We start from the raw sequence: 26,527 nt of genomic DNA on the forward strand, positions 1-26,527 counted from the left end.
CCTCCAACCCCAATGTGACTGATACCTAAAGCAGCTTTTCACAGCTCAGGAGGCATTGCCAGCATAAAGAGCCCAGTGATTTCCCCCCTTGAAACCTAAAAGACTTCTGTTTGTTTGTTTTAAAGCTGGTGGCTTTAACCCTCAATGTTGTGTTTTGTGCCTTTCCCAAGACTGGCCTCTATCTGAGCTACACCTTAAGTTTAGACTTAGAAAAAGTATTTTTTTCTTAGGCTTTAAACTTTCACTTTAGTATCTCTGTAAATTTTTTTTTTCACTTTAAACAAAAATTACTTTCGGGTGTTTGGATTCTGAAGTGCTGAATTCCCACTCTGAAGTGAAAAGAGTGAAGATGTACAGGAAGATGTTTTGGAATAGCAGTCTGCAGCTGTGTGTTAGATGGTGGGAGAGGCTTCAGCACTTTCTGATGATCTGAGAGGTTGTTAATTTAAATGTATGGAAGCTCTGTTTCAGAAGGTATTGCAAATGTCACTTTAAAATAAATTACCCTGCTGTGTGAACATAGTCTGCAGTAAGACTGGAGTTGACTCAACACTGACCTGGCTTTCTCCAGGCTTCTTGTATCCTTTGGAGCTGTACAACTACTTAATTATCTTTCTCAGCTTATGTTTTATAGATTTTTAACTTATTAGATGCTTAAGCACAGACTGCTGCATGTGGGGCAGGAAAAACTTGGAGTAGAGGTGTGTGACCAAGTAGCTGGCTAGTGCCTATGCCTGCCTGTGTTACTTCTGCTGACCATGCTGTAGCTGCACAGCCTTGTGTAGTATGAATGTACTGCACAAGCAATTAAGAAGCTTTTCTAGCCTACTTGGTGGGGTTTTCCTATACAAATACCTGGTATTGATTTGGCAGTCTTTAATTACAACAGCAGAGAGCTGCAGGGGGAGGAGATGCTAATAGAGATTAGTTTGGGATGAGCCAGGCAGCTGTGCAATCCTGTCTTAATCTTTTTGTGTGGATTTATCCCAGCTGTGCTACCTGGGCTAGAAATAGCTGTTAAGTGTGCTTGGCCAGCCTGAATGAGGTGTGAGTGTGAATATCAGGAGGTGCTGTCAAATGTGAGTCACCCAAAGACCTTCCCCCAGGAAGTGCAAGGTTTGATTGGGTTCAAGGTGCTGTTTTGAGACCAGCTATTTGCTATTGGCAGAGCTCTCTCAAGTATGTAAACAGTGTCTGGGGGTGTAGAGAAACCTGAAGCCTTCAGCTGACTTGCAGAGTTTTCTCTTTCCAAGAACTAATGGAGTAAGTACATACAGATCTGAGTGCTCCTAACAGGAAAACCAGGACAAAAGCCCAAGTATGTTTGAAGTGAGCATTGCTTGTGATGTTCCTGTCAGAATGAACAGTCCTGAGCAAAGAGGGGTGAAAAAGAGCAAAAGGACTTCTGTGGCTGATGTGCTTCCCCTGCTTCAGAGGAACTGCTCTGAAGCACCAGTGCTTCTGAGGATCAATGTCACTCTGCATCTCAGCTGACTGAAATCTAGGTTGACCTAATAATAATCACTTAGCTGCCTCTTGTGCAGCTGTTCTTGCTCTAATCATCAGCACAGCAGGAACTGCTGTTTTTACACAAAGCTCAATTTCTACAGAAACATCTGACTTGCACAGAAGCACAGCTGCATGCATTTCTGCAGGGAACAAACCTATCTGACATAGGCTGACCTTCCTGAAGGAAGAGCTGGCTCTCACATGTTGCCTGAAGGCATAAAGATGAACAGTGATGTCTGTGCTATACTCAGGTTTGCTGGAGATGAAATGCATGAAGACCTTGCAGGTGTCCAGTTTATTTACATAGAATAAATTTAAGATATTGCACAGAACAAAGACAATATATACATCACTTTATGCACACTGCTGCACATGGGAGACGTCCTCAACACATGGATCAGGGGCAGTGCTTCAGCACACCTGCATCATCATGGAGTTCACCATATTATCAAAAGCCCTAGAGAAGGGAATGAACACAGAATATTAGAGGAAGCAGCTAGTTCTGCCCAGCACACCTATTGTAACAAAGGCAATGGCTAACAATGTCTTTTGCTGGTTAACAAGATGGTTTTCCCTGTGCTGAATGCCTTGTTTTTAACTATGCTTTGTTGGGTAAGTAATAACTTTTAACTAAGCTAAAGTAAGGATAGGTTTCACCCTGGCTGCAGACCTCAGCAAAGTGTAAGAAGGTGTTTTTGCCCAGGCAACAGAAGGTCCAAACATTACTAGAATCCCCTGTGAGATTACAGGTAAGAAATGGGAGGCACTGGCCCTTCCAATTACACGTGTCCTTACTCAAGGATAAGCCCTGAACAAGTGCAGTTGTTCACTTTTTAACCTGCTCTGCTTACAAGTATGTTTATTTCTGTCACCTACGAAACAGGTGATGTTTTTTTTTCTCTCCAAGAAACAAATTTTCTTGCATCAGTGTTTCTACCACCAGTTCTGAGGTAGGAGTGAGGCAGTCATGAGACTATCAATTTTCTGTTACACAGAAATGGCCTAAAGGCAACACAGCTCTTCTCCATTTAGGCATGAACATCTGAAATGGTCAGCCACAGGGGTCATGCTCTTGCTGCTGTTACATTGTGGGTATACTGCAAGTTCCAGAAAGATGACAAATATTAGTATGCTCAACTTACCTGGAATGGATACGGTCCCCAGGGTTATAAAAGGGGTTACACATTATATCTGTATATGAATTGTGCAGCTTTCGGAACATCTGAAAAGAGATTGTAGTTTAATTAATACTTTTTTTGCTTCTCAGCACTTTATGAATAAGTAGCAAAAACACTGATTGGTAAGTCATGCTCACGTCCTGCACTTACACTGCGGATCTCGTTGTCTCGAAGTGCTGTGTTTGAAGAATCCACCACCATAACAAACTTCACCCTGGAATTTGTCACATAGCCGTATCTGCGCAGCTGTTAAGGCAAGTGCTTCTGACACACCAGAGCCTGGCAAAGCAACTGATGCAGGCTGACATAAACTCAAAGAAACAAGCTGAGAGGAAACAACACATTCTTGCTATGCCCAGCACGTAGCTAGGACTAGATGAGGTAAGCAAGATGCTATTTGGCAGGAACTGAATCCCTTTTCTATCTGACTTCTTCCATCTTTCATAACTCCAGGACAAGCTTGCTCCTATACTGGCCAGTAAGGCATGCCTTGCAGTTTCAAAAGTCAGCCTCCCCCTAGCTATTTTGGGGAAACCATTTTAATGACACAGCCAACTTATTTATTCCTCTTTGGGAGATGTTCCAATGTCAGCCAGTGTGGCTGATCTTAAACTTCAAAAATGAACAACCAGGTTATAAAAACCCAGAAATCAGGCCTGCAGATAACTCCCATCTGTGGGATTCAGAGGAAAAGATGAAGAAAGCTCAAAGATCAATTCTGTGACTTATAAACATGGCCATGGAGTATAAAGAAATCAGACCACATTTAGGTACACGGGATTTAGGTACTTTGCCAGAGACCTTCACACTCCTGCTACTTTCACTGGTGGTATTAAAGAGTTTAAGCTTTATTCTAGTCAGTCAAGTGTTTTAGCTAAGCAGGGACTAAAGCACCCAGTCAGTGAAAGGTGAAGTCTAGTTGGACCAGGCACTCATCATACATTGCACTCCCTCATGTAGGGTAAAAGTAGGGGTTTTCCACTGCCCGGTGGGCAATGAAGCAGCTTCTGAACTGACCAAGGCACCAAACCTGAGCCTCTATGTGACAAACTGGTCAGTGAACAAGGACATGTGTTTTATGCTGATGTCTTTAATACAGCACCAAGTAGGAAGAGAGGCTTTCTATGCAGAGCCCCTTCCAAGAAAGAAGGGGCTTCTATAAATACATAAATAAATGCACAATAATACATGTAAAATAAACACATATAAATATAAATAAATACAAAATGGCATGGGAAAAGGCATCAGAAAGATACACCTTGTAGTCCTCAGTGGGGTAGAGGAGCCCTAGGTACAGTTCCCTCTGATCTACGAGGGCCTTGCCCATTGCAGAGATCTTTTCATCCACGACATCGAGTGAAGTGTGCACGGTGTAGTGGAACTTCAGCTCATTCTCACTTGGAACGCTCCGGATGTACAGGGGATAGTTCTGAGGAGCAGAACAAACTACACTGAGTAGGAGTGGCCGCTCCGCTGTATAAGTGATGCCACGACAGTGCTCCTACCCAAAGAACTGCTGCTGTCAGAAGTAAGGTATTTTAAGCATTTCACATGCACAGCTCCCCTTTACACCTTGTAGCACTTGTGCAGATCTCCATATACCAGCACCAGGAGAATCAGCTGCAAAAGGGAGGCACTGCACAAGGCTCAGGTCTCTCCACTGCTTGACCTGCCCCAGCAGAGCCTCTCTCCCCCTCTTTCTGAGGAAAACCCATCTCTTCCCCTGGCAGCATAACACCACAGGGCACCCTCACGCTGCCCCTGCACTCACTGCCCTGGTCCCAGCCAGCTCACTTCGAGCTCCAGTGCCTGCCCTGCTCCCCCACATACCCACCAAGGCTCTGTCCCACTCCCTTCACCCCTACTTATGCCCCACAACCTGGGACCCGGCCCTTTCCCATCACCCCTACCCCACAGCCAGCCCCACGGCCCCAGTCCTGCTCCCTTCCTTGCTTCTGCTAGGCCCCACAACCACAGACCCACACGCTCTCCACTCACCTCTCCTCTCCTCATGCCCCATAGCTCCCCCGCCACCTTCAGGCCCCACAACCTGAGATCTCCCCTCACCCTTCCTCAGGCCCCACTGCTGCACTTGACCCCCTGCCACCCTCAGGCCCCACAACCTGATCTCTCCCCTCACCTCCCCTGAGGCCCCACAGCTCCCGTGCCCCACAACCCGAGGCCCATCCCCACTCCATCCGCCCCTGCTCCGGCCCCACAGCCCGAGGTCCATCCCCACCTCCTTGGCGATCACGGCGATGCACACCGCCATCTTGTCCCCGCCTCCACCGCGCGTCCCGTCAGGCGGGCCGTCTGTCACGTGAGGCGCGGCAGCAGCGCGGGGCGGCGGTTGCCATGGCGAAGGCGGTGCTGGTGCCGCTGGGCCTGTGCTGGGCCCTAGGCCTCGCCGCGGCCTCCGCGCCCCCCAACATCGTCCTGCTCCTCATGGACGACGTGAGTGGGGCCGGTGGGGGGGGGAGGCCTGTGGTGGTCCGTGTCACTGGGAGGAAGTCGCTTGTGAGGGGTGACGCTGAGGGGGATTTGGGTCCATGGGAAGGGGCCGGTGTGGCTGAGGTAAAGTGGGGACTCGGCTCCATAGAGTGCGTGTTATGGGGTGTGGGCTGCGGTGGGTCACTGGGGTGGGAGCAGGGCCCTTGTGATGAGGGGGGGGGCTCCCAGGGCTGGCGGAGGGGCGCCTGTGGGGTTCTATGGGGGTTATGGTTTGAGCACCGGAACCCTGTGGGCACGGCTGCTGTCAAACGCGTTGCGCTGGTGTATGGGGAGTGTGTGTGGTGTGTGCGTGGTGGTGGTCCCTGAGCTCACTGGGGTATTGAGGCGCATGGGCAGGGGTCCAAAGCTGCGCTGGTGCAGTTTCATCAGGCTGGTTCCCCGTGAGCCTTACCCTGCAAATTGCGCTGGGTTTGGGTGTCCTAGGTGCACATCGAGGGGCGATTTTGGGCCTGGCGAGGCTTCTCTTTTGAGAGTGCGTCTTGAGCATTTGTTTGCTTCATCAGCTCCATCTCAGTCCTGCAGAGCTGTCCCTGATGTGCATGGAATCATAGAACCATAGAATAGTTAGGGTTGGAAAGGACCTTAAGATCATCTGGTTCCAACCCCCCTGCCATGGGCAGGGACACCTCACACTAAACCATGTCACCCAAGGGCATGGGGCCCTGGTGTTCTTTGTGGGCATGATCCAGCCTAGGTTACAGTTCCCAGGTTCACACATCATCCTTTCCAGGGCTTCATATTCAGCCTGTGTGATGGCACGTGAGCAGGGTTTGTGCCGTGATTCATGGTCAGAGGCCTCCAGCACAGGGATTCAGGTGTGGGTTGATGTGGCGGTCTGGAAAAGTTTGATTGAAATAAGCAGGAATATCTGAATAAGTCTGTAAGGACTTTGTGTAAGTACTTCCTCATGCTCAGTCGCTTTCTTCCTCATTTCCTTTCCTAATTTTCTGTAAAAAGTGGTGAAGAAATGGTGGTAGGTCTGGTGTACCCCTGCCCTGCCCCTCCTTCAGGACAGAACTTCCCGAGGTGATTTGTGCTGGAGACTGCGCACAAACCCCTTGTTATTCTTCATGCTCTGCTGAAAACAAGTGAGACTTCTCAGACCTGTAAAGTCAAGCCCATGCACAAGCCTTTTGGAACAGGTGCATACAACACCTACATACTTTACAGGTTTAATAATGTCATCTATTAGTCCATTTATAATGACTGAGCATGATGAGAAATGAACTCCGCAGTCCTTGGCAAAGGATTCTACTGGCTGGTGTATGTTGAAAAACAGGGTGTCTCGGTGGTTTTCAAGCCTTGGTAGAATCACCCTGAAGTTAAGGCTTGGTTTTGTAGCCTACAAAAATAATCGTGACAATATCTTCCAATAACAGCAATGGAGGTATCTGTAGTAGCACTGAATAAGGTGCGTCTACAAGTGTAGAGAAATAAACTCCCAAGATGTTTAAGGAAATGTTTTAGAAACCCACACTTACCTCTTGAAAACCTTAACCAGAAGAAAACTAATTCTGCTAAATTTTGCCTTCTGAACTGAGGGGGAGGGGGAAAAAAAAAAAGGCAATAAGTCACTAAAAAATGGAAATAATCACAGATTTATTTCCAATTAAAAGTCTTTTCACTTTTGCAACCTGGGGTGGTCTTAGCCACCTGGGCAAGGAAATATATTATTTTCCAACACAATCCTGTTGCTGGCATCTTCCTGGTTTGCTTCTGTCCTGAATACTGTGGTGTCATCTGTCAGGTGTGTTTGTGGTAGGAACGTGTTGTGTTCTGTTTTAAGCTGCTCGAAAAGCAAATGAGGGTGGGTGTGTGCCTCGAAGGGTGGGCAAGCTCTTATCGCCTGTTTGGCTCCTTCTGCCGATTCAGCATGACTGGTTTTCATTGTGTTTCTACACTCCAATACAAGATAATTACCTTGTAAGACGAGTTTTTCTGCCCAGCTGAGCCTGCAGTCCATCTCAATTCCCCATTCAGGAATATGCCCCCCACACACCTCCTTTCCTAGCTGGCATTTGTAATATTCAAGATGAAAGTTCCTTGGGACAGTGATTATCCCACTCCAGAAGTGTTACAGTGTGAGACATGATAAGGTACAGATCCTGACTGAACCTTCTATGAACTATCTATTTATTTAATAATTTGTTAGTTAAAAATGCATCTCCATGGTCTTTTTTACTTTAATCCTTCAGTAACTTCTGTGATTGTGAACTGGAACAACACGATACTGTTTTTTTCTTTCTTCCTTGATGATAGAGATACTGAAGAATGGAGAATTGGGTGGTGATCCCACTGAATTCATTTTAATTCCACATCCTAGTGGTAGGCTGTAATGTTTATTTGCTCCTTGCTCCAACCTCAGCAGACGGCTCTGCAGCTCTCCAATAGTTTTCTTTTCCAAACTGCACCACTGCAGTGTAAATGTTGGACTCTCAGATGGGGCCAAACAGATGGCTTTCTAAAAATCTCAGTACGTTACACCCTCTCTATCAGTTGCTCACCTGATACACATCTATATTAAAGAAAGCTATTGCCTTTTTTAAAGCATAATATAATCTCTAGCAACCATGGTGCCTAATTGCTCATTAAATTGTTCCCTTCTAGAACCTTCTGTTTTAAGTCAGTTTTATTTGTATTATTACCAGTAATAGTTTTCAGCAATGAATGTAGACAGCATGATAGTAATTTTATGATTCTCCTGGGGTATGACCCCTCATATGCCCAGAGAAGATGCAGGGTGAAACCCCACTGTCTTACAAATAAGCAAGACACTGGTTTCTCCACATTTCAAGACGTGATGCCTCTGTCAGGTTTCTCTCCAGAACTTGCTTCTCAAATAAATGCTTCCTCCCTTTTCCTGCAGCACTTCCTTGGGGTTTAGAGCTTTGCTTTGCATTTCTAGTTACATATACACAGATGGATTGCCAGGTCCAGCAGGCTGAGGTGGAGTCCTTGGATCCACTGCAGAGAGCCAGAGGCTGAAGGGTCAGACTTTGCAGCTGTGCAACACCGATTATATCACTTGTAACTTCCTTGTCCTTCTTCACACGTGTGCTTGCCAGTCATCCAGCACTTGAGGAAGAGTGAAGGCATTAGGGTGCTTACCCAGTTCTGCTACAAGTGTTTTAATGGCTATTAGCAAGTCGGTTAATCTCATGTGTGCCTTGGTTTCCCATTCCTCAGTAAGAAGTGTAATAGTTCCCTGCTTCACAGGGTTGGGGAAGATAATTTTTATCACATTTGTGAAGTACTCCCTAAGTAGGGAGATGAGCACTATAAAGATTTAGAAATGAAGGGATACAATAACAGTGTTATGTGGGCCCAGAAGCATTGTTGTGGAAGAGTAAAAGTACTTCTACATCTTTTGATGTGTTCTTTTACAGATGGGTTGGGGTGATTTGGGAGTTTTCGGAGAGCCTTCTAAGGAGACTCCTAACTTAGACCAGATGGCTTCAGAAGGGATGCTTTTCCTGGATTTTTATACTGCCAACCCCCTCTGTTCTCCATGTAAGTAAACTTGGGTTTTAAACTAACGTATAAGTGTGCCACCTTCTGAGAAGTTTGGGATGTTTGACAAACTAGCAACCAAACCAGAGATTACCCTCAGGACAGTGTTTGGATTTGGTGCTTTGATCTTGCGTTTTGCTCCCTTTTTATTTATGTTTTGATTGGAAAACCGACAATCTTCAGTCCATACAAAGCACTGTTTTAGTGATCAAATCAGTCTAGCTAAAGGAATATTTACAACATTATGGTGCGGTATTCTAAAAACTGCAGTCATTGCATTTTTTTTCATCTTTCTTATTTTGGGATAAACAAAGCACTACCTATATTGTTGCTGAACATTGTACATAGTTTGATTCCGTTGGCTTTGGTGAGACTTTCTTGCAGCAGGTTGTGCCCTGGTTTTGACCCTCATGGTTTGCAAGATTCTTGGGGAAGGGACAAGAGATAAAAGAAACGTTTGGGTCTGGGAGTCACAGATATTTTTATCATTACTGTTTTTTCTCTGATGTGGGTTTATTTTCTTTCTTTTTTTCCCCTCTGTCTTTTTTTTTTTTCAAACCTGATTGACAGCTAAGAACTGAAACAAAGATGGGGAACAGGAGCTTTCTGTTTGGGCTTTCATTTAGGATATAATTTGTTAGCGTGCTGATGACGTCCTTGCTGAGAAAAGGCATTTAAAATATGCTGAAGTCCTGCTAAGTCCAGCAGTGGTACTGTATATGCTTAAAGTAAAACATCTGTTTAAACATTCCCTGCAGTCAGGACCTGACTTCTGTTGTCAAAGCTGGACAGCTCTTTCTTCACTATTACATGGCTTGTGTTCAGGCAAGCTTAAAAACTTAGCCTTAAGCATCTAATCAGTTCATGTTATGATTTCCTCTTAAATATAAATGTCAGATGTTCCTTTTATAATTACTGAGATAGAAGAGCTGCTACATTGACTATTGAAAGTAAGGATTCTTCAGCAGTGGGTAATTTAAGAGAGGGGCCAAATTTCAGTCGGGTTTGTCCTGGAATAAGTTAAATGGTGTCTTATCAGAATGTGGCTATCTCCATGGCTCACTGGAGAGGGGAGTTCCTGCCTGTTTGAATGTGAGTGATCTTAGTTAGCTGGCTGTGGCAGAAAGACGCTGACATGCTTTAGTCAGTGTGCTGTCCTCAGCCTTAATGTAGTAATGTTAACATTAAGCAGAGAATGCATGTAAAATAAAACATTTTTTTGTTATTTGCAGCCAGGGCAGCACTGTTGACGGGCCGTCTTCCTGTCAGGAATGGATTTTACACCACGAATGCACATGCCAGAAACGGTATGGGCTTCACTCCTGATTTGCCTTCCTCTCTTTATTTCCCTCTGTGCTTTGTAGGAAGTATTGCTCTGAACAAAGGCTTGGCTCGGTGATCTTCCCTATGGATCTTCCAGAGTGGCACAAAAAGATTACCATGTTAACTGCTGGTAATGAGCGTGAAATTTATTGCTTCCTCCTCATCAAGCAGAAAACCTCCTCAAATTAAGAGACATAAAAAAGGCTGGTTGATCCATTTGCTTCTGCTGGCTGAGAAGTGTTTCCTCTGGGTGTTCTAATTGGTGTCTGGTGAAAGAAAGTCACATGGGGTGTATGTTAACACCCAGAGTAAAGAACAAGCTGCTTACAGTTTTATTGAGCAGCCACTTCTCTAACCATTTCAGCCTTGGCAGCATTGTTGTGCCCATGGTGCTTCCAGGGAAGATTACCAGTTCATAATGTCCCATAATGTTCATAATGACGTGACACATGCCATGTGCTTGGGCAGGAATCAGCAGCTACATGCTGTTTCAGACTATGGATCAGCAAACGCGCTTGGCTGTGTCCATCCTAAGCAAAGTCACACCTTGAATTCTGAAGGGCCAGATAACTGTAGACTGAGAGAGAGGTATCATTTCTTTAAGCTCTTGCAATCTGAGCAAGTTTAGTGGTCATTTGATTCAGGGGAAAAAAGCCGTAGTTTTAGAAAACAGGAAGCAAATTTGCAAGAGTAAAGGAAATTTCAGTGCACACCTACAGCACTTGCTTTCTTTATGACCTGCCCCTTTCAAGGGTCTTAACTTCATCCTGTGATGGCAGCCCCCTTTATTGCTGGCCATGGTGTGCTAATGGGTGTAGATCTGTTGATCTCTCTGAATTAATTTTCTTCATCTCATGACCTGGGAGAACTTCCAAGGAGTTATACTGCTGGGACTTCAAGCTAGTTGCTGTTTCTGATCCAGTAACAGTGCTTCTAATGATGGGTAGCCATGAGCTGTTTTCCCTAATATTATTGAGAGTTGGAAAGATTTTTGTTTGTTTTATGCAGCATACACGCCACAGGATATAGTAGGAGGAATCCCAGATTCTGAATTACTGCTTCCAGAGCTGCTGAAGAAAGCTGGCTACATCAATAAGATCATTGGCAAATGGTAAGCTTGCTTTGAGATCTCAGTCTGTGTGTGTGTGTATTGTGAAGGAGCAGCAGAACAACCAGAAGCTCAGATGTCTGACTTTTGAAATTTGTGGTGGATCTTCCCCCCTACTGTGATCAATTTCTGACTTGCTGTCATTACAAGTACATGTAGCTTCATACAAAGACTTGAAGGGGTTTTTGTGTGTGCGTGCATTTATAAACCCTTCACCCTGTGTGCTTTCATCCACTTATCATCCCACTCAATCAAAAACCACCAAGATGTTCTGCTGGAACTTGTCTTGAGCACCTAAGTGCTTTTTATCATTGGCCCTTGCTATATGTTGGGATTTTTTGTTAATACAGTAGTCTAAATTGCGAAAGCTTCTTTTTAGGGGATAGAAGTGTGCAGTGTAGAAATAGAGATGCAGACATCTCTAGGGCTACATTTAAGATTGTTTATCAAGTACAGAAGGTGAGGGTGAATAGGAGTAAGCTTGATCGGCATAGTTGATACCAGATGTTTTAAAAGACCTGGAGGTCTAATCCAATACTCTGTGAATATTGTCCTTTGGCTTTATGGACTTTCATGGAAGTACAGTATAATCTCTGTAGAAGATACAGAACTTCTAAAAATCAATGTTTTGTGATGGCCAGGTTGGTCAGGGCTTTGAGCAACCTGGTTTAATGGAGGATGTCTCTGCCCATGGCACGGAGTTGGAGCTATGTGATCTCTAAGGTCCCTTCCTACCCAAACCATTCTGTGATTCTATATCTGCAAAGAATCAGAAGGGAAAAGCCTGAAAGATACTCATGTCAAACAAGCACGGTGGGATTCCCAATGTAATAGTTGAAATTGGTGCATTTGTAAGATCAGAATTTCAGTTTTTGAGCTGTAATGGAATCCCATGGGGTCTGGGGATCTCTGACCGGTTGATTCACAGTTTGGAAGAGTGCTGTAATACATAAATGCATAAGTAGCAACTTCCAAAGTACATAGACACCAGAGGAGTTGACAAGAGTAATCGTTAATGAAGAGAGTTCAGACAGGAGAAGTACTGGGGGGGGATACTGTTAAGGCAAGTAATAGAATCATAGAATAACTAGGGTTGGAAAGGACCTTAAGATCATCTAATAGGGTACAATTTCTCTTAACAGTTTTGTTAACTAGCTAGAGAAGAGAGAGTTTGAATTGTGGCCAGATTCACCAGTGCTGCTGAAATTGGAAAGCAAGCAAACTAACCTGAGACAGTGAATTATTTATTAACCACAAATCCGAACAGCAGAGTGGCCATGAAGAATCGGATCAGTGGGCTGAACGCAATAAGATGCAGTTCAGTGCTAATAAATGTAAATTCATACACTCAGGGAAAAGAAATAAACAATGCAAATACAGATTGGTTCTAGGCAGTTATTTGGAAAAGAGCAAATCTGGAGGAACCTGCAGCTGTTAGGAATAAGCAGTCTAAATATGAACCTGCAGTACACTATTGTGCACCCAAGACCTGTTACCCTGGGCAGGACTAGGGAGTGATCCTGTACAGCAGCCATCTCTGCTTGTGCTTCCTAGAAAGGGGTTAAAAAAGAAAAAAGGCAAAGTACAGTAGTTAAATTAGGGTCTCAAACACAGAATTTTAGGGCTTGTAAAAAAATCTAAGTTCTCCAGCACTAGATTTCTATATCATTTCAACATCCCTCCTAAACACTTGTGAGGGTGTCCTGTGGCAGCAAGTTCCATAGTTTAGTTATATGTTTGCAAGTCAAGTGTTTCGCATGACTGTTTTTGAATTTGTTGCATTTCATTGAATCTCTTTTTTTTTGTGTTGTGAGAGGGAGAGAATAATCTGCATCTCAGAAATTATTTAATGCCTTTTTCAAGTTTCTCCCTGTGTAAGTTCTCTTAGGACTTTCTTAGAATAAAATATTTTTCATGTCCCCTGTTGTAGAAACAGTGACGAATAGTTTTGTATTATCATGTACATAAATGAGGAAAGAATAGAATCCTGCAGGTCAGACTTGCAGGTTTTGTTACATTACCAAATGATCATGGCTGGAATTATGATTATTTTCTGTTATAACTTATTTTGGAATAGCTCAGAATAACACCATGGATCATTTTACTTCAGGTAATGAATTTTATGCCCCTTATGTTCAGAAAGTGTGCAGAAAGCGATGGCATAAAATGGACTGGTTGCAAATGCAGGCTCGTGAGTGGAAGCTGGAATGATTACATAAACATAAAGCTACAAAGATCTCCCTTAGAGACTGAGGGAGGATGGGTGTTCTTTGTCCTCAAGATGGTATAAATGAAGGAAGTTTAGAATTTGCAGCATAAAAGTTGGAGATTAGAGAGGAGCTGCATCTTGAAGTTAAGGATGGAGAATTTTCAAGCTGCATAGTACAACAGAGCTGTCATCAGCAGTAGCTAAACATGTTTTATGTTCACATGTGCACATAAAGAACTCGTTCTCATTTACATTCAGGTCTCTTTGTACCATTTTGGCAGCCTGAATACTCCATAAAGGGGATGCAGATATAATGATACATGTCATGAGCTTTGCGTTGTGTTTTTACAGCTTAGTGGTATGAAAGTGACTTCTCACAGATCAGAATCCCTAAGTAAAACATTATGTGTGTCTTTGCAATGGCTTTGGGTGGTGTTGTTCATCAGTGCAACTCATCAACACGGCATGAAAGAAGACACCAATGGAAGGAAACAATGGAAAACAAGGATCAGATAGTAGGCTAAAATGGGATAAATGTGAGCACTGGAGTGAGTCTGCACAGACACACTTGCAACAAGTATCGGAATAATCAAGAAAATGCTCTGCATTTATTTAATTGAAATGCTTAGGTTTTTTCTTATTAGGCAAAGATTGTTTTCTTGTATGCCATTCTGATGAGATGATTATTTGCTTTTTTGCTGCAGAATTTAACTCACCTGTTTCTTTTGTTCCTAGGCATCTGGGTCACCGGCCACAGTTCCACCCCCTGAAGCATGGGTTTGATGAATGGTTTGGATCCCCAAATTGCCATTTTGGACCTTTTGATAACAGAGCTCTCCCCAATATCCCTTTGTATAGAGACTGGGAAATGATTGGCAGGTAATTCAGCTACTTGCCTGGTAATGTTATTTTCTTTGCTTCCCTGCTGACATTACAGTGCTGGAAGATAAGTGCTACTGCAGCAAACCCATTTCAGTGAAAAGGGTTTGGTAAAACCAGCAGCTGCTTCAGAATCACTTACAGACTCAGTTGGATGGGCAGTGATCTACAGGTATTTCACCCCATGCAGAGGACTTTATAGCATGTCAAGCATTGGAAATATCCTGCCTCGTATCTGATCTGACATACTTACAACAGGGTACCCTGAATATCCTGCAGTTCAGCAATAAACCAGTGCGGAAAAGGTGCTTGTAAGCAGACATGAAACACACGAACAGCCCTTCTGGGTCAGGGCCAAGACCCATTTAATCCGTTATACTCTGTGATGACTACTGGTAGCGAATGTGTATAGAAAGGGTATAAGAAAATGGATATGTGGAATGGTCGTTCTCTTGTATAATTATCCACCTTCCTAACCTGAAGGTTTCATCCAGATCTTTAATAGCCCTGAGTAACAAGGCCAACCTACAAGATGCACATGGACCATCTAGGGATGTGACTGCTCTAGAATACCTCCCTCCAAGCGATGTTTGCTTATCCCATTGCACCCTAATGGCTTCCTGTGATGATGTCACTCCACTGCTTCTCTTGGAAGCTGGTTCCAGTCTGTACTGAAAGACCTCTTTATTCCTTCTCTTCGTGTTTGTAATAAACTTCTGTCTGTTTGCATAACACCATTCTGTGCTCCAAGTCTGCAGTTGTGCTGTTCTTGTCCATTCCATTTGAGTCTTGTATCGTCTTATTTCCCTTGGTGTTCTCTTGAGGACTGCTCCCTGCCCTTCTTTGCTTAACTGATGCCTAAAGATACTTCTAACATAACATTTTCCAAGCAGCCCAAGGTCTGAGTCTAGGATTGCTCCATCTCCCTGGAAGTTGTTCTGTACTTCTAAAAATCTTACTCACATTGCAAACAGCTCTCTATTGAAGGAGTAATAGCATGAGATCTGTAACCAAACTACCCCGATTCTAACAGCTGAAGAGTGAAAGTTTGGTAGCTCCAGTTTGTCCAAAACTTGCAGTGATCCTTAATTCAGATCCAGCTGTTTCGTTGCTTTTCCCCAAAAAGAAAAAAATATGGTGCTACTCTTTTTGATATCTGAAGAGAGTTTGCTGAGTATCACGTGATCTGTTTGTCACCTACTTTTGTAGCAAATGAAGAAAAGCCTGTTTATGTTGTATATTCCTTAGGATTGATATTTTTTCTCTCTGATTCTTTTTATTGTAAGATACTATGAAGATTTCAAAATTGATCTGAAGACGGGTGAAGCCAACTTGACTCAGATCTATCTGCAGGTACTGTCTATTTTGACCCTGGTTTTTAAGCCACAGTGACTTTATGCTGCTTTTTTTGGAGAGATTTAGATGGCAGAGGATGATTCCATTAAATTCATTTTTATTGCTGTTTACAGGAAGCTCTCGATTTTATTAGCAAGCAGCAGGCCAGCCAGCAGCCATTCTTTTTATACTGGGCAATTGATGCTACCCATGCTCCTGTTTATGCCTCCAAACAGTTCCTGGGAAGTAGTCAGAGAGGACTGTAAGTCTTGGGTTTGTGGGTCTTGATTTTGTTGGGTTTTTCTAAATTAATACCTCATGCTGCAGAAACAGAAAACCTAAGCAATGTTGATCCAAGTACATAGATATTTTCTCTAAAGTGTATGTGTGTGCTGAAGTAGATCAGTGAGGACTGTGCTTGGATTGTTCTTTAATAATTTTGCTATCATCTGAAATGAAGATCATGTGACTAAAATGGGGGAGGAGGGGGAGTCTAAGCTCCTTTGCCAGTTGTGTGAGTAATGAAGTGCTGTATGTGGCACAGATGATTTTTGGAAGGCTTTTGTATGATTAGTGCCTGTTTTAAAAGCCTATAAATCAGGCCAGCAAGTAGAAAAGCAGGCATGAAAAATGCAATTTACAGGAGGCAAAGAGCTGTCTAGATATTGGGGGCCCTGCTTCTGAGGGTGCAGTTACAAACCAGCATCCATAAGCAAAAGTATGTTATTAGCTTCAAGTCTGTGGCAAAGTGACTTTGCCTGTATTTGAGAACTTCATAGCTAAATCTGTATCAGTCATTGGTCTCTGTCCAAGAGTGGCTCACATCTGAACAAATTCTGACTGTTAATACCCAAGAAAGGCTGCTCTCTGCAGGTAAGAGACACAGGGTTTGCAGTGGGAAACTTTATTAACAGTACCTGCTGCATAAGAGAACTGTTTCTGCAGCACAGGCATAAATTACATCCCCTAGAAGCATTGTGGCTGATTGCAGTGTACTATGCTGTGTGACACTTTTCCTCTTTTCCTGCCTGTAATGTTTTGCATCTGTTTTTGCCTTAGATATGGGGATGCTGTGCGAGAAATTGATGATAGCATTGGAAAAATCCTAAAACATCTTCAGAAGCTGGGTATCAGTGAGAATACTTTTGTGTTTTTCACCTCTGATAATGGGGCTGCTCTCATTTCAGCTCCTAAACAAGGTGAGTCTCAGATGAGCAAACCTGGGCTGGGGTTGTGAAATCAAGGCTGAAGTCTCTGTGTCTGCAGGAAAACAGACATGTACTTGGGGTTTTCCTTTATGCAGTTAGGAGAAGTCTCAAAACAAAACGTTTATGCTTAAGGTTAGCTTATGTTCATTACTTCTGGTCACTGCTGGGGGAAGTAACCTTGGCTGAGTGTACTTTTGGCCTAACCCAGTGTGGCTGTTCACATATGTGCACTTCCACTTTGTGTTCCTCTGTCAGGGGTGAATATTCTTCAATTTATTTAGAACCAGGCACAATAACTTAGCAGGGTTCTTACTCTCCATCTGCCAAACGCCTATTTCAGTTTTCTGAGTAATTACAGAGAGTTAGAGTCTCTCCTTTAGCTCACATGGAAAATACCAAGAAGAAAAACTATAAGGGGCCTATAAGGATGCTGGGGAGGGACTCTTCATTAGGGACTGCAGTGATAGGACAAGGGGTAACGGGTTCAAACTTAAACAGAGGAAGTTTAGATTGGATATAAGGAGGAAGTTCTTTACTGTAAGGATGGTGAGGCACTGGAATGGGTTGCCAAAGGAAGTCATGAATGCTTCATCCCTGGCAGTGTTCAAGGCCAGGTTGGACAGAGCCTTGGGTGACATGGTTTAGTGTGAGTTGTCCCGGCCCATGGCAGGGGGTTTGGAACTGGATAATCTTAAGGTCCTTTCCAACCCTAACTATTCTATGATTCTATGGTTCTATTTTTGTTATTCACAAGTCTTCTTTGTTTAAATGACTGTTTCTGTCAGAGTCATTGCAAATTGATTTTATGACCCACTCTCTTCTGTTTGGAGGCAGGCTGTCTTGTGGTTATTGGACCACAGAGCAGGGAGTATCCTGAGTTACGATTTCAACTGAACCACTGTGTTTGACTTTGTGTGACCTGGAGTCAGTCGCAAGCCCTTTCTGTTTGTTCCTCAGCAAGCTTAGCTACAAGGTTGTGTTAAAAACCCAAACATTCCTGCAAAGCAGTTGCTATCACTGAGAATGAGCATTCAGGGAATGCACGATTATTTTTCTCTCTCTTGTATCTGCATCTAATACTGCTCTAGTACTTTACATGGATTATGAAAAAAGAAATACTGTTTCTGCCTGAAAGTGTCAGATTTCCTTTAGTTCCAAACAGCAGTTAACATCCTTAAAGGGAAGGAACATGCCAGTGAACTATTTTCTGTTATTTTGGCTTTTGTTTTTTACCTTTGTTTGGTTGATAGCAAGTTGTGTTTAACTGTCACTTTGTCCCTGTGCTGAAGACACTCCTAGAATTTCATCACAAACTGATATTTAAAAACAGAGCCAAACCAAAACAACAACTCTGGACATGTTATTTGAAGAAGCATTCAAGCAGAAATGAAAGTTCATTTAAAACTAGCCTAGAAGTTTCCTGGTTTACAGGGTCCCTCTGAAATATGATGTTGGCTTATTGTGGGGTTTATGACTTCTTTTCTCTCTTTAGGAGGAAGCAATGGTCGTTTTCTGTGTGGCAAACAAACCACCTTTGAAGGCGGCATGAGAGAGCCAGCTATTGCTTGGTGGCCTGGACATATACCTGCAGGAGGAGTGAGTATCCACTTTTAACAACTCAGATCAGTCTTAAGTGAACTGAAGTGAATGGGGTGGTTCTTGCTGGGTTCAGTGGGCTTGGGTTCAGGCTTTTAACACGCCCGATGTGTCAGTCCAGACACTTGTCTAAATAAGGACCTGAATGCCCCACACCGAGAATTATGCCATTCTTGTTCATTATTGCTGCTTTGCAGCTAGAGTGTCCATGATCAACATCTATGAGCACCAGGTGGTCTGGTCTTTTTGTGTTCCTGATCTATTTAAACCCTTTACTCTTTTCAACCACAGTATTTTTAGTGAGTTATGTGTTTGAACAACTTGTATAAAGACATGTTGCTAATGTGCGTCCCAGTGTAGAGCAGGAGCTTGTTGCCTGCACCCACTCTCTGTGCCCTTAAGTGTCAAGTGCTTTGATACTCAGCTCTTGCTTTAGTGTTTGATAAAAGTTCCACTCATGGAGGTCCAGATACCAGACTACTGCTCTTGCCTGCCTATACACAAATTTAGATATGATCACTTCAGGATAATCCTCCAGTGGCACTACCAGCCTCTCTTGTCCCAGTTCTCATTAAAGAAGGATGCAATCAGTTCTTCTGCAGGCAGGGTTCACAGTAAATAATACAGGTTCCCTCCCCTTTGTGAGCATCTCTCATCCCTGAAGAAAGTGATACTTCATTAGCTGGGCACTGTGCTTAAGACTGCAAACTATTAATAAATAAAACATTTTCCTAAGTTGCATTCCTTTTCAGTGGTTTAATTGAGTCAGGATAATAATAATTTATCACTTCCATTTAGGAGGAAGCCATCAGATAGCTTAGATCTACAGCTGAGGGCAGGAGGGTAGTTTGGTTTCATAATTTTTAAAGGGTTCACAAAACCTACCAGGGATGCTTTATTCTTTTTTTAATTTGAAATGAAAACAATCTTTTTGTTTAAATTTAAACATTTCCATAAAGCCTTTAGAAGCCAAGTACAACAGCCTTGGGCTAGCATATGAGAACATGAAACTGAAGCTGACTGTTTTGTTTTCCTTGTCCAAACTAAATAATGTGCTAAAAGTAAACATGCTTTATAAATGGGGACAAGTAAATACCAAATTTAAAAATTCTTTCCATTGTAGTAACTCTGAGGATAATGAAGAACATGTGTAAAGAAATAATTTTTCTTATTTTCTATTTTCGAACTGTAACTGGCTGGTACCCCTCTCCCAGGTAGTCTTTTAGCATGTAGCACAGCGGTGAAGCTTTACGTGCTGCAAAACGTTCTCAGTAGCCTGGTGTGATGCTTGGCTTCCTGCTTGAGGCCACAGTTGGAGCTGCTGTTTGAATTCCTGTGAGCAGTCATTTCTGTGGAGTTAACATGTTTGCATAGGTGGGTGGACTGACCTACGCTGTGCTATCATGAGCCTATGCATGCTCAGTGAGCTGGAGAGTGCGCTTCAGGCTTATCAGGGCAGGTATGCACCCAAAAGTCCCCACTCCACCACTGCTATCATCATCCTTGGCACTTAAGCACATGCTAAACTTTAAATCCATCCTACCCTGGGCTCCAGTTCACAATACTGCCTGCCAAACGTCTGCATGTGCAGGTGTTACGCTCCCAGATGTCCTCTTGGGCTCCACTGAGGTACCTTGAGAAGCCTGTTCTGACCTCTGTCCACGGGATGTGCTGCTTGGCTCCGAGATAGACCCCATATGGTGCTACTGATAAGTAAATACATGATAGCTACTTATATGTCTTTTCTGCTTTGTATTCTTGCCATCGAGGCTCCAGCACTGGTACATACAGCAGCACTGACCACAGGTGAGACGTTTGGCAACGCTTCTGTGTAATATAGCACACACTGTGTTGGTCTGTAGTTACTGCTTCATAATTGCCTCTTTCACTGACATAGTAAGTGAAGAGACATGTGTCTGCTAGTTCATTTTTGGCTTTCTTTTCTGCGTCTTACACAGTCTGTAGCTTCAGCATCTTCCAGACTGCAAACTTAAACCAGTCAGCCTAAGGCCTGAGTAGCCCAAGTAGCTGTAAAATGTGGGTAAACCTGCTTCAGAGTCTCTCAATGCTCTTTCTTTTCAAAAGACTTGAAGGAGACAAAGGCTTGGGAGCCATGAACCTGGGTGGAAGCAAAAAGCTTCTCAGGAGTGCCAAGCACAAAGCTGAAGGGTCAACTCCTCCTTCCTGCGCTGTGGTTGCTCCCAGTGCAGTGGTTGTTCTTTTCCAGCCATGGACCTTTTGAGAGCAGGCAGAGGGCCAGCGACCATTTCAGCTGGCACAGCTGCAGCCAGAAAAAGAAGGCTTCTGTCTCTGGCCACTGAAATCCAGTTATTGGGTGGGAGGCTTATTCTGCTGATGGGATCTGGCAGTTTATTAATAATCTCAGTGATATATAGTGTTGGGTTTTTTTGTTTCTATTAAAAGAGTACATTTGTCTGCTTAAATAAGGGAGTAGCTTTTATTTAGACAAAGAAGTTAGGTGACAGGATTGTGAACACTTGACAGGATATCGATAGAGGTTGGGATAATTGGTGCAGTTGGCAGATTTGCAGGTTTTTTGGAGGAGAGGGATGCCTCAGGAGTGCGTGTTGCTCTTGGCATCAACATTCAGTAAATTCTGGTCCCCTGTCAGGAATATTTATTCACACACAAACAGCCTTTCTGCAGTTTCCTCCTCAGCTACGTTTTCCAGGTGAGTTCACAACAAATCAGCATTTCAAAACTCCCCGCATCACATCTGCCTTCTGGAAGGATCCAGCTGGAAAAAAAGCCCATCGTATTCTGTTGGTATTTGAATCCTCCTCCTCTCTTCCCTCACCCTCCTCCCCTTCCTCTCTCGTGCCTGCTTCCTGAAGGAGAAAAGAACATATCAACCCAAAGACAGCATTGCAACCTTTTCTTCACTATCTCCCATGGGGCGCAAATTGAAATTGAATTAGACAGGGATATCAGGTCTGCTCGCTGTGATAACTGTAAAAGGATTTTATTTAAAAACACCCTGACATTTGTTCACCCAGTTTCAAATATTTAGCTTTCCTCCTTTCCATTCCTGGCGGGGGCGACTTTATTAATTGTCGCCTTTGATTCAGAGTTAAAGCTTGGAAGCACTGATAACAGCGGCGGTGACTATTTCTTCTAGCGGCGTGGCCCACAGCAAAAGGATTTCATTTTCTTAAAGACGTTATGTGTATACTGAGAGTTTATTAAAAAGGAGGGAAGGGAAGGAGGGGGGGGAAAATCCGTTCTTCCGTGTGTAATACCAGCTGTTTCTCACTGATACGAGCAATATCTGATCTCACTCTTTTTTATATATTATTTATTTTCTCTGGGCTGTTGCCCTCTCTGGATTTTTCTTTTTCTTTTCTTAAAAAAAAACTGGAAAGGCAACCAGAATGAAAGAGCACTGTTGACAGGAGAAAATGGTAATTTTTTTTTTCTTTTTCTCTGAAAAACACTTCAAAGTTTTATATAAATATTAACCTTTTTTTTTTTTTCCCCTCCCCTTCTTCAATATGGTGCTGCAGAGCACAGATAAATCCAAGTGGCTGTGGCATGGGCATTTAATTTCCTTAAGAAGTTTTCTCTGCTTCATGGAAAAATGTTGTCTGAGACCAGAAATGTAATTGGATGATTAAAGAGAGTCATCTACATCTGGTTATGGTTAATAAGGGCCAGTACAAGAAGACCATGGTGGCCCCACAGGATTGTCACAGTGCAGTGTATAAATTGGGTGATATTAGAGGCACGAGTCTCGGGTCAGCGATTGCCTCTTGCTGCCTGTTATCAAAAGATTGAGGCGAGGGAATGGAGTGATAACAAGAAAAGTGCCTTTTGGACTTGCCTTATAAATGTGAGAGGTCTAATTACAAAAAAATCTCTGTTTGCCCATCCGCTCCTGACGTAGCAGTTGTCAGGGAGCAGCCATGTGCCAGATCTCCTCTTTATTAGATTTCCAGCTCTGCATATGGTGTTCTGCTGACCCCACAGCTCTCCTAAGGCATGTTCTGGGTGAATTAGCTGGCAGATGAGCCTACGAGGGACTGAGCATCTTTTCTGAGATGCTGAGTACTTGTAATCCCCTCTGACTTCAGAGGGAGTGCAGCATTCCCCATGCCCATGGCTGATGAAGCTATCCTGCTCTGTAAGGAATGAGCTGATGGTATGGGATGCTGGTTTTTAGTGTGTCCTTTCTGAGTGCACACCCAGGAACAGAGAAGAGCCTGTGCAAGGCAATGGTCCAAGGAGAACATAGCACTGTCCCACAGCTAATCCCATAGGTGACATATCCACCTACGCTTCTTCCTAGTGGTCCACATTTGCCGAATGGCCCCAGTAAGAAGCAGGGTTACCCTTTGGACAGCTTAGTTCTGTTTCTGTCTTCACAGCTGTGTATCAAAAGATTCCCATCCTCTTCTCGATGTGGAGATAGAAATTCATCTATAAATCTCCCTTCTGGGGGAGATTTGTGAGCTCATCTCTACTTGTCGCTGCCTCCAAGGACAGGCTGAGCACAACCTCTTTCAGGCTGCCAGCTGCATCAGTGTTCACAAATAAGGTTTAACCTGAAATGGCTGAGACCTCCTGAAACACCTATTGATCTTGGTCAACTGATCCAACTGCTTTCCTGAGCAAGGATTTTCATGGTCAGGTTTCCTCTTGTGCTTTTAGAGCTTTGCACTTCGATTTCTTCTTAAGAGTTGTGGAAGTATTCTTGCATGCAGCCTTAGTATTATGTGTTTCTGCCAACACCTTTTGATGAATGGGAGCCATTAAAATTTGAAATTACTGTAATCAAGGAATGGGATATTGTAATGTTAAACTGGTAATTAGTCTCTTGCATATTGCTTTCTCCAGTTTCTTTTTTTTTTAAAAAAAAACCAACTTGTTAATTCCTCCTTTGTGTTCACTTTTTTCCAGCCTAGCCTCTCAATAAAAGGCTTAATGTCCCAGCAAAAATAGCATTTTCCCTTTAGTTTTTTCTCTCTAGAGCTAGCATCTCACAAAAATTAATTTATCATGTTATCATTTGTTGTCGTATTTAAATAATTAGTGTCAGCTGACAGGCTGGGGGTCTGTTTGTGAGTAGAAAGAGGATTCAGAGATAAAAAGTCTTTGATAGTCCCAGTATGGTAATGTTCACACTGACATTCGCAACGCTGCTGCTACGACTTGGATTTCAGTCAGAACGTGCTTCTGTACTTACAGATGTGGGCTTGTATCAGATGGCTTCTTGTTTCTGAACAAGTGCTAAAGCTGAAAAGGCTCTTTTCGTGTTGCATCTTGTGCTGGTGCATCCTGGTGCAAAACAGCTTTGCTCTTGATTTGAATGTGTCTGCTTTAATTTGGTGTGTCACCAGCTAATTAAACATTCTACAACAGATAACCGTAGCATGCCACAAGAAGGGTGGGAGCAAAGATTCAGAAAGAATCAGGACAGACTTTTTAGGTTTTTAAAATATAAATAATTAAGACCATAGAGATGAATATGGCTTCCAATTAAGGGGGAAAAAAAAAAAACAAAACAAGAAAAAACAAGAGGAGGAAAAAAAGCTTGCACATCTTCATTGGAGCCAAACCCAGATGTTTTTCTCCCTTATTAAAATATATTCTAAAAATACCACAACTTTACAGTTCTTGAATTGTTGGAAATGGTTTGCAGATGAAGTCATCGGGCTCTTTTTGTTATTATCCATCTATCCCTGTGCTTTCTGGGAACTCTCTCAGGGTATTCTGGACTCCAGAGATGACCTGAAGAGGGAACAAATCAAGGACTCTTTTTCTTGGTTTAAGTGCTGATTTTTCAATCTACAAATGAGATGGAATTTGCTGCATTCAAGTTGAACTCTGTTAACACATACTCCTGTAAAAAGTGAAAAGAAAGGGAAAATAATACTGGAAATGCAAATGCTCCCTTATTAGAGGAAGAATATGGATCATCTCCTTTATTATTTTAATAGGGGGGTTGCTGGTGACTGCAGCACTGTAAAGGGAGACATCCTCAAAACATGCTCAGCAGAGAAGGAGGGTCAGGAAGCAATCCTTGTGTTTTGGTGGAAACCAGCCTTTTTCGCTTTGGCTTTTCCTGAAGGTCTTGTTGCAAATGTGTCTCTGTTGTTTTTTTCAGGTCAGTCATCAGCTGGGCAACGTGATGGATCTGTTCACCACCAGCCTCTCCCTGGCGGGACTGCAGCCTCCCAGTGACAGACAGATTGACGGCATCGACCTTTTACCTGCCATCTTGCAGGGCAAGCTAATTGACAGGTTCGTTATGAGCTCTGACCCTTGCATCCTGACTGAAGCGATGCCACATTTGTTTGTGTGGGGTTTTCTACAGAATTATTTTATAAACAGAATTGATTCATCTTTGCTCCCGCTCCGTGAGGTGGGGGAGCACCAAAGCTTTGTGCTGTGTGCCGGTGGAGTGAGCAGAGGTGGGATTTCCTGACATGTGGCATGTTGCCATACAGCGGAGTCTGGGGACAGGTGAAAACGTCAGGGGGTTAGCAGGGATCTCTGCCACAACATATGGCAATAGGGAAGATAAAAGCCTGAGAACTGTAGCCTGGGTAGGGGAGAATACATTATTTATACTGGAAAAACATGCAAGAGTATGCTGCGTCTTTGTAGTCCCTGCTTGAGAGAGGCTGTGGTGATGTGGAAGCCCTCCTCCTCCCAGGGTCCTGTTTCTGTGAATGCTTTTGCAAGCATAGATTTGGGTTAAATATGTGAGATCTTTATGAGCACAGAGGAGCGCTGTCAGCTGTGGCGTACAGGCACTGAGATCTGACAGCAAACATCCTCAGTGCTCTTATTGGAAGGGTCGGAGGTCAAGAGAGGTCTTGTAGTTGTGATTTTGAGGAGGAATTTGGCAGCCTGTGAAATCTGAATACAATCATATTCTTTGCCTGTGACATAGCAAGGAAACATATGCATGGAAAACATACTTGAGTTCTTTCCTCTGTTGGGTGCGAGCCATTGTTCCATAAAATTGCTTTTGTGCCTGTCAGGCAAGGAGCATGCCTACAGCGTTACCTGAGAGCTTACCCAGGGGCTGCCATGAGGCATTGCAGGTTTCTCAAACACAGCTTACCCCATCTTTACTCCTGAAAGTTTGTTGAACTTCTCTGTTTTAAAAGAGAAATCCATTGCAGTCACCAACCCCTTGGAACTGGTGCTGTTTTTGTCACTCAGGGCACAGCAGGGGTTTTCATTCCCCACCCTCCCAAGACCGGACCAGGTCACGGTTCCTACAGCCCCCAACAACTTTCCAGTTGTGTTCTTTTCATCTTGAAAAGGGAAAATGGAATGGGGGGAAAAAGAAATCAGTAATAGCAGAACTTTGAGTACAAGCCATAACCCTCTTTCAAAGATGGGAAGATATAGTTCTTTTTGATTGAAACCATAACCTTACACCTTCAGTCAAAAACACTTGTCAAATAGTGAGGTTTTATGGCAAGGAAAAAGGAGGCTGTCATGCTTTGTGGCATATGTGTTTGGGTTTTTGTTAATGGGACTGCTTTAGATCAGGTTGTGCACTCTGGCAGATCTCGAAAGCTGCCTTTATTTCATGGGATTTCAGGTGCATTAAGGATGCAGGAGTGAGCACTTTCCCCTTTGTTCACAGACAGCTCCTGGTGACAAAGGAGAAAAGCTCATTGTTTGTGCAAGGAACCTGCACGGAAAGCTACAGTTTTAGAACAGAAGACATCTAAGGCTACTCCTGTCATTCAGATGTGAATATTTTAATCTGATCTTGTGTTTAGGGACTGTTTTTTTCAAGATAGTATCACCAGAGTGAGTACTTTTTGCTAAGTGGCATCTCTGAATGAAAGAAAGGTGTATGTACCCTACAGACAGCGATAAACAGCTTCACCATCTCGTCCTGTCAGCAGCCTGAAACAACTGGAGAGAAATGCTAAGTCTGATGTACTTTGGTGATGAGCTTCACCTGCAAATCAGACCTTTCTCCTGCAGATAGCTCCTTTCAGTAGAACTTCATACGGTTCCCCCCAAAAGACAAGAGCACATTACTGGGGAGGCAGACAGGGACATTGCATAGGATGCCCAGGGAAAGGGTAGTGCACATATTCAGGTGCAGACCAAATGCTCGGAGTGAGTTGCATTTCTCAAATGTATTTTTAATTAGGAAAACCTCCGTGGA

General features: G+C 43.4%; 2 protein-coding genes across 4 annotated transcripts in view; one reads left to right on the top strand and one right to left on the bottom strand.

Moving 5' to 3' along the window:
* Positions 1 to 1,777: 1,777 nt before the first annotated feature.
* Positions 1,778 to 5,012, bottom strand: TRAPPC2L (trafficking protein particle complex subunit 2L). The gene is made up of 5 exons (XM_061477371.1): positions 4,927 to 5,012; positions 3,944 to 4,116; positions 2,838 to 2,925; positions 2,652 to 2,731; positions 1,778 to 1,966 (listed from the first exon to the last, which is right to left on the bottom strand). Exons 1-5 carry the CDS (start codon positions 4,957 to 4,959, stop codon positions 1,921 to 1,923), a joined length of 420 nt encoding a protein of 139 aa, XP_061333355.1. The 5' UTR covers positions 4,960 to 5,012; the 3' UTR covers positions 1,778 to 1,920.
* Positions 5,013 to 5,019: 7 nt separating this feature from the next.
* GALNS (galactosamine (N-acetyl)-6-sulfatase) overlaps positions 5,020 to 26,527 on the top strand; it is a 48,805-nt gene continuing 27,297 nt past the window's right edge. For all 3 annotated transcript variants that reach the window (XM_061477368.1, XM_061477366.1, XM_061477369.1), the window contains exons 1-10: positions 5,020 to 5,141; positions 8,585 to 8,708; positions 9,941 to 10,015; positions 11,040 to 11,142; positions 14,084 to 14,227; positions 15,514 to 15,580; positions 15,697 to 15,824; positions 16,622 to 16,761; positions 18,263 to 18,366; positions 24,491 to 24,627. In XM_061477368.1, the coding sequence (XP_061333352.1) occupies positions 5,043 to 5,141; positions 8,585 to 8,708; positions 9,941 to 10,015; positions 11,040 to 11,142; positions 14,084 to 14,227; positions 15,514 to 15,580; positions 15,697 to 15,824; positions 16,622 to 16,761; positions 18,263 to 18,366; positions 24,491 to 24,627 (1,121 nt within the window). In that variant the 5' untranslated portion in view covers positions 5,020 to 5,042. The remainder of the gene's footprint in view (positions 5,142 to 8,584; positions 8,709 to 9,940; positions 10,016 to 11,039; positions 11,143 to 14,083; positions 14,228 to 15,513; positions 15,581 to 15,696; positions 15,825 to 16,621; positions 16,762 to 18,262; positions 18,367 to 24,490; positions 24,628 to 26,527) is intronic.

This window comes from Pezoporus flaviventris, unplaced genomic scaffold (assembly GCF_033815535.1).
Source record: "Pezoporus flaviventris isolate CSIRO_AGI_PZ_B2104156 unplaced genomic scaffold, CSIRO_AGI_Pfla_v1 ptg000105l, whole genome shotgun sequence".
Classification (NCBI taxonomy): Eukaryota; Metazoa; Chordata; class Aves; order Psittaciformes; family Psittacidae; genus Pezoporus; species Pezoporus flaviventris.

What these genes read in the sequence shown, in the direction of transcription:
- TRAPPC2L (XM_061477371.1), bottom strand. Translation starts at nt 4,959, where the DNA reads ATGGCGGTGTGCATCGCCGTGATCGCCAAGGAG. An exon ending in TCGCCGTGATCGCCAAGGAG is followed by an intron (nt 4,117 to 4,926) that starts GTGGGGATGGAC and finishes TCTGCTCCTCAG; the next exon opens with AACTATCCCCTGTACATCCG. An exon ending in GAGACAACGAGATCCGCAGT is followed by an intron (nt 2,732 to 2,837) that starts GTAAGTGCAGGA and finishes ATCTCTTTTCAG; the next exon opens with ATGTTCCGAAAGCTGCACAA.